At 33.8% G+C, this 8,177-nt stretch overlaps 1 protein-coding gene across 1 annotated transcript; it reads left to right on the plus strand.

Annotated features, from left to right (window-relative positions):
- The first annotated feature begins 770 nt into the window (after positions 1-770).
- Positions 771-2,157, plus strand: LOC145120577 (RTF2 RING-finger protein). Its single transcript, XM_079056385.1, has 2 exons — positions 771-813; positions 892-2,157. Exon 2 carries the CDS (start codon positions 916-918, stop codon positions 2,029-2,031), a length of 1,116 nt encoding a protein of 371 aa, XP_078912511.1. The 5' UTR covers positions 771-813; positions 892-915; the 3' UTR covers positions 2,032-2,157.
- Positions 2,158-8,177: the final 6,020 nt, after the last annotated feature.

An 8,177-nucleotide genomic window follows, 5' to 3' on the forward strand; every position in this document is an offset into this window, starting at 1 on the left:
AGTTTACGGTTTATTCGATTTTCGGTTTTTCAATTTCGGTCTGGTTCCGAACCAGTTTACATGCCTAATTAACATTAACAAATAAGAAGCTTATGCAAATTACAAGAAAAAAAAAATATAATACACAAATACAAGTTTAAATTTAAAAGTCTATAACGACTAACAAGTGCTAAATCTATTTTAGTCTAGACGCCTCTCCAACATAGATAAATAGTTCATATAAGGGTGGATGGAGTCGTTGGGGCATGAGGGATTTGGGTTGGAGGTACCGAGGATATCACTTGGATCATCATTCCCTCTCTTGTTGTACCACATATTTTCATGCTTCAGTGGATAAACTAAGGTGTTTCATTATTTCTTAGCTCAAGCTTTGGTTAGTTATTTTTCATACATGAAAACTTGTACTAAAATGTGTTTGGTTTGGTAGGGATGAGGATTATGGATTTCCATAACAGAAATCCATTTCTTCCTCCACCCTAAGATGCCCAAGAAACCAAGTGGAAAATTACTGTTTTAATAATAAAGTCCTTTTGATCAAAGTATTGAAGTAAGGGAAAATTACTCTTATACTTTTTGATAAAAAGAAATTACCGTTTTTTTTAGTTCATAAACTAAATTATGGGTTCAATATCTTAATATTCATGTCAATTGATGCGTGGATACCGTTTACATTAGCTTTGGGGTCATTTTGTAGTGTATCTATAATGTAAGGGTATAAATGAAACTTTCGCACTATATGTCGGTTTATAGGTTCCATTTGCCTTGTAAAAGAACAATTGTGATCGGATTACGAGAAGGGTTTCAGTCGATCAGGTAACTCGCAAAATTCTCATTCAATATCACTATTGTCGATTAGTAATCTGAAATTTCTTTCGAATTCATTGCATATAGAACACAAAAACCTCGAAATTGATCATGAATTCCAACACCCAGAACTTAGAAATCTTCATACAAGCCCCAGATCTTCAAATCCCAACTCGTGCCCTAACCCTAACCCCTAATCTCACCATCCGCAACCTCAAACTATCTTTCCTTTCCCAAATTAGCTCAATCCATCAAACCCTTGTATCCTCCAGTTTCTTAACCGTGAACGGCCGCCTTCTCTCAGATTCCGACACCGTTGAAAACTCCGGAGTCACAAGTTTATCGACGCTCAGCCTTCGATTTCGTCTCTCTGGCGGCGGAGGTGATGGCGGTGCTACGGGGGCGGAATCCCGTGACTGTTATCTCAACATGTATGCCGAAAAGAAGCCTGATAAATGTGACCCGAATGAACAGAGGCTATCAAAATGGTTGAATTGTGCGTTATCAAACGAGCCCTTGAAGCATCCTATTGTAGTTGATTATCTAGGAAATCTGTTCAATAAACAACCTTTAGTCGAGGCATTGCTAATGAAAAAATTGCCAAAAGCGTTCTCTCATATAAAGGGTTTGAAGGACATGATAGCAGTCGAGCTTGCTGCTATACCTGGATCAGATTCTCCTAGCAGCGGTGATGTGAAGTTTCAATGTCCAATCACAGGGATGGAGTTCAACGGTAAGTACAAGTTTTATGCTTTAAAGAGTTGTGGGCATGTGTTAAGTTCTAAAGCTTTGAAAGAGGTCAAATCCTCCACTTGTCATGTCTGTCATAAAGATTTTGCGGAATCTGACAAGATTGTGATCAATGGGAATGAAGAAGAGGTGATTTTGTTGAGAGAGAAGATGGAGATTGAGAAGATGAAGTTAAGAGAGAAGAAAGTGAAGAAAGTGAAGAATGGAGAGACAGGTGTTTGTGATGATGGAGTTAAGTTGAGTGGGACTAAACATGGGATTGTTGATTTGAAGGGTCCTCAGAAGGTTTCAGGTAAGATTGAAACAAATGGGAAAGATGTTAATGGTTTAAAGGCGAATGGGAAACGTTTTAAAGCAGGGGATAGTGCTCCTGCACATGCGAATAAGGAAGTTTATGCATCGATTTTCACATCTTCAAGAAAATCTGAGTTTAAAGAAACGTATTCTTGCAGATCTTTGCCACTTGGTAGGAACTGATCCAATATCCATGGTGATTCTATGTGAAAATTGGTAGTGATTTTGGGTGTTTGATGTAAGGTTGTACTTTGTTCACAGTAATATTATCGCACAGACATTAATCAAGTAGTGAATTCGTTTTTTGAATTCATAAAGCCTAGTAGTTAAGGATTCATGTGGTAACTATGCTAAAGCACTCGCTTATTTTACTTTCAGTGTAAGAAAAAACAATTGTTTCGTGACTGTTTATTAAAACATGAACAAATGATCTTTATTTATTAGGTTAGATTTGATAAAATCATTTACAAATGAAAGAAAAACATTTAAATCCACCTTACATGAGAGTATTATGTGAAATTTGTTTTTCAAAAGTCAAAACTATTGTTTTTTTTTTAATTAAGTATCATCAGATGTTTTCAATTTCTCTAAGTCATAATAGAATCCAAGACTATTTGTTAATTTCTTCAATTCTTCAAATATATTATTTCATGAAGCAATTTTCATATCAATGAAAACAAAAAAGTACCCAACTCTAAAAGAATCTTCATCTAATCGTATTTCATCTTCATGATTAAATTCATCAATTATTCTTTTTCTAATAATATGATGTCTTATTGAAACGTAGGTCAATACCCATAAAAGATGCAACGACTTTGACACTGTTTTTACTTTTTATTAACGATAAATATGTAAGTTCTAAAATTACAAAAAATGACACTATAGTCTTCGGTTGATTAATGATAACATCAATACACAAAAGCCAAAAAAAAAAAATAATAATAATAAATAAATAAATAAATTGCTTACCACCTTAACAAAATTCATATCCTTTGTATGGCCGAGAAGGGCATAATTCGTGGAACTAGACTATGTCTCTTTATTACATTCGAAGAAGTCCGTTCTTGGCATGTGATATCGCCATTTTTATACGTATAACTTATGCGATATGTTAGTATTTTGATCTTGAATTGAGATATTTGATATTTATTATGTTCAAATTTCGTATTGTAGCTGAGAGGATGCTTTTGGATAAAAAGGAGTTAAAATGATATGTTGGATTGTTGGACTAAATCAAAGAGAATAATAAAATGTTGAAATCTAGAGTCTGTGATGTGAGCTACTTGCCTTTGGAACGTGTATCCGTTGATCAACACGGCTGCATGAGGAATGATGAGCTATCAATTATTTGGTGGATACCTGGTAAACATATATTGGTGACGTGAGTTACCTATTGTCGTGACATGTTTTTGCAAATAATTGGAAACTTTATATATGGATATCTCTTAACCTATAACATGTATACGAAAAAAGGATCCAAACATGGACGATCAGAGAGCTTTCAAAGACATTTTGAAGACCGAAGATCATGTTTGAAGCGAGTTTTGGAATAAGCAATTGTTAGTACAAAGTGAAATCGTTCGGTTTGCTTTTACATACCATGCCAATTAGATTTTAAATGACTTTTACTTATGTTTTATCTATGATTATGGGCTAAAAACCTTTTATTTTCCCTTAGAGTAGATGAGCCCTTAGATTATGTGTTGATTTCAATAAGAATTGAGTTGTTTATTCATTATGTTTGAGCTTTGTTGATCAATCTATCTATGTTTACTTGAATTATATAGTTTTATGAATTTTAAGACACTAGTGTTTATTAAAACTTAGAGTTAAATAGTAAAGTAATTACTTTAATATGTAAGTTTGCATGTGATGACTAATCATGTGTAATGGATTTTCAACATAATAGAAATTAATAAAAGTCCAAGTCTTTTATAATACAAGCCAAACAATAATTTTAGGGATAAATAATTCACCTATTCACTACTGACGTTAATAGTCTTTAGAATTAAAAGATTAGTAGTCAGACCATGAAAACTAATCAGCCTAGAAATCGCTAAACAATGAAATCTAATCCATGAAATTCCAATAATTTTCCTGTAACCTTCTCTCATTCACATAAATGGTATATATACATAATCCAAGAGGAATAAGCCCGAATACAAATGGGATTTACAAAACTAGACAATAATACAAGAATACATAAATAATGATCCGCTAATACCCCCTGCAGTGCAAACGGGAGGGGAATCCTGGATGTTCAAGCTGGATCGAAACTCTAGAAAAAGAGGTGATGGAAGACTTTTAGTGAAAATGTTAACATATTGAGAAGATGATGGCACATGTAGTGTTGGAAAATTAATTTTATTAATTTCCAAAAATGGATTTTCTCCATTTTTTAACACAAATTTTGGACTCTAAATATAATCAAAACGAGTTATTGCTTATATATTCGTGTTCTCCTCCGTGATATCTTCGTTTTGATATATCACACGTCCAAAACGGATTAAAAATAAATGAAAAATTACTTGTCAAAGTAGGGCAATTAGAAGAGAAAATAAATGAGTTAAGTGGGTTTTAAAACTCATCTCATATTGGTGGGAGAATGAAAAGAAAACTGGTTTATAACTACAAAGACTAACTACCTTTGTAAGACTTATTAGAACCAAGGCTCTCACTTGCGTGCGCACGCAGGGGGATGCAAATGCGAGCCAAATTGGCTTTAGGCACGAATGCACCACCGATCGACCAGAAAAGTTCAAGGACCTTTTTTGCATTTTTTTTTTCCTTTTGGTTAACAGTTACAAAAACGAATCAAGAGCAATTAATCATAGATTTCGGTTTTGATTTCTTGTGACAGTTACGATTTCGTTTTAATTACATTGGTTACATTGGGTAGTATATATACAACGCCTATGTGACTGATTCAATACACCGGATGAAAACGAAATCACCCTCTTCCTCTCTTACGCTTCTTCTTCATCTTTTCTATCTTGTTGCAACCAAGGTATAATCTGGGCCAAGTGAGGGTTCAGATAATCTAGAAGAATTGCTTTCTACTGTTGTATCCTGGGAAACAAACACCCATATAGGGCGAATTTGTTTTAAGGAAATTGTGTTAAACACAGGCCTCAGTCAAGAATTTTAGGGTTTTGTTCTTTTGTACAGTTTTTTGGTTATATTTTCCTAACAGTCTTAAAAAAAATCGTTTGTGCGAAACGAACTTGAAAAAAAAAATGTTTATATTTCATCTTACAGTGCTTATAAAAATGATTTTTTTCTCCCTCACACTTGTAGAATCTGTTTTCAGAAATCGTTTTCTAAGACATTTTCTGTTTTTTCTACTTTTCTGTTTACATGTATCTAACTGTTTAAGGGTGTGTTTGGCAAAAATAGTTGTTAGCTGGTAGCATGTAGCGGGTAGTTGGTAGCGGGAAGCTGTAGCTTGTATTTGTTATATGAGTGTTTGGCAAAAGTAGCTGGTAGCTTTTGAAATATATAAAATTACATAAAAGGACAATTGATTAAAAACTAGCAAAGTACTCGCGGCTACGCCGCTTTTGGGGTAATATGGAATAAATGGGCAAACTTTAAAAGATATGTGTTAAAATTGTAAATCACCACAAATAGGGGAGAAAATCGACAGTCCTTAAAATTAGATGTCAAAAGTATACAAATAAAAGAAGGGAAAATATTGTGGCAATAATGTTAAAGTTGCCAAAGTTGGGAAAATATGGTGGTAAAATTCTAAATGAGGTTTTTTTGTGTTTTTTATGTCAAAATGTAAAAGTTTTGACTACAAGGACGAGAAATGTCAAATTCATTAAAGATTTGTGGCAAAAACACCACAATGTAAACTTTTGGCTGCAAGGACTATAAGTGTCAAAGTCACTAAAGATTTATGTTAAAAATCTAAAGTCACAAAAACTTAATCAAAACATAAAAATGTAAAAATTTTAACTTTAGGGACTAAAAGTGTCAAATTCACTAAATACTTGTGGCAAAAACCTAAAGGTAAAAAAATTTACTATTGCTAAGCTCCTTTAGATTTAATATATATATATATATATATATATATATATATATATATATATATATATATATATATATAATAAATAAATAAATATATTTTTAAGGGTAATTATGGAAATTGATTTCAAAAGTTCAGTAGCGTTTTGTTAAACGCCACATGAAGTAGCTTTTAGATTTAGAGCGTCTTGTTTAAACTAAAAGTTAAACGCTCGCACTGCCAAACGAAGCTTTTTGTTTAAACTAGAGCGTTTTGTCAAAAGATAAAAGCTAGAAGCTTTCAAACGCTTCCAAAAGCTCCGTGCCAAACACACCCTAAGTTTATTACATCCATAATTTGTTATTGTTTTCAGAAACTATTTTCTAAAATAGTTTTCAGATTCTTTCTTTTGTTTCACAGCTTTTCCGAACCTATTTTCTGGGAATAGACAATACTTAACAGTTTAGTTGTTATTGAATTTTAATCTTTAACAGTTTTACATTTGCTTCCTTTTGTAGCATGACTACTGGTGAAGGTTCACAACCACTAAAGCCTAATGGTACTCCTAATGCTCAAGGAGCTCCAATGATGACCATGTCGGTCAATCATGCTGACAAACCTGAGAAGTTCTCTGGACTGAACTTTAAAAGGTGGCAGCAAAAGATGCTCTTCTATCTTACCACATTGAATCTTGCTAGATTCTTAACTGAAGAGGCTCCTCGAATGCCCGAAGGAGAAGGAGATGTGCAAGCTTTAACTGCTATTGATGTTTGGAAACATTCTGATTTCTTGTGTAGGAATTATGTTCTTAATGGCCTTGTTGATTCACTTTATAATGTGTATTGTGTAACAAAGACAACCAAAGAACTATGGGACTCATTGAACAAAAAGTATAAAACTGAAGATGTCGAAACAAAGAAATTTGTGGTTGCCCGATTTCTTGACTATAAAATGGTGGATGGCAAAACACCCTAAGCTCTGATACCACTAATGGGTTTTGAGCACTACATCATTTCTATGGTACACATGCAACCCTAATGCTTTGGATCTAGGTTTTTCTCAGGTTATACATGCAAATTATTATCTAAAGCATAAACCCTAATCTAGCATACAATTTACGAAATTGATAACATAAACATAGTTAGAAGAATACCTTTTCTTTGTTAATTGATTGATCTTGACCTTCAAGAGATTAGTGCCTCAATTGTTGCACCTCTAATGGAGTCACAAACACCAACTAGCAATAGATGAACAAGAGAGAGAGGACGGAGGCTAGGATTTTCAGCTAAGGTTTCTTCTAGGAATCAAGTGGGCCAAAACCTCATGCCAAGGGGTCTTTATATAGTTGTGTTGTTGGGGTTTTAGACTGAAACCCTAATTCTCTGCTTAGGCCTTAAGCAATCTATGGAACCCTTCTAGAATGCCCCTTGGACAAATTCTACTATGGGCTTCCTATAGAATTCGTCCACCCCTTCCATTAAGAGTCCACAACCCAACTTGCAACTAACAGTAAATTGCAATATCAATCCCCATACATTTAATCAGTCTCTTTTGTGATGGGTTTTAGGTAAAACAAATAAACTAGAAAAACAATTCCTAAGTTCACATGCAACCTACTTTGGATCTATGTTTTAACTATTGAACATATAACTTTGAATTGCAAAACAAGAACCCTAGAGGAGAGAGGCTAATTTCGAAATTAACAAACTAGGGTTTAGGAGTTACATACCTTTCAATTGTTATAGTAAACAATTGATAATCCTCTTGACCTTGATCTTGATCTTCTTGGAAGCTTAGCACCACAAATGTAATGCCTCTAATGGAATCACACCCAAGAACTAGCAAGAAAGAAACTAGGAGAGAGGATGGAGAGAGTATGCAATTTCGGCCTAGGTATCTTCCAAAGAATAGAGTGGTCCAAAATATGAGCCAGGAGGCTCCTTATATAGCTGAGGGAACTAGGGTTTTGGGAAAACCCTAATTAGGGCCTAAGCAAAACCCAAGGGCCTTATCTGGAACCCCTTGGACGAAATCTCTAGGGTTTTCCCTATGGATTTCGTCCACCTCCTTCCAAGGAGGTTCTGGAGTCTTCCACTCAACTATCTGATAATTGCAAACTAGTCCCTGCACTTTATAATTAATACTTTTAACCCCAAAATTAATTCTGATTAATTTCTGGCTAACTATTAATTAAACATAATGATTTCTAATTAATATATTAATCTTTTAACATATTAATAAATCATTTATATTAATTTATTAATCTTATAAATTAATATCTCTCTTTTCATAATTTCCTTGTCCAGTTGCTAGGTTGAGG

This window comes from Lactuca virosa, chromosome 6, assembly GCF_052849685.1.
Source record: "Lactuca virosa cultivar CGN04683 chromosome 6, Lactuca_virosa_CGN04683_v6, whole genome shotgun sequence".
In the NCBI taxonomy this organism is placed as follows: domain Eukaryota; kingdom Viridiplantae; phylum Streptophyta; class Magnoliopsida; order Asterales; family Asteraceae; genus Lactuca; species Lactuca virosa.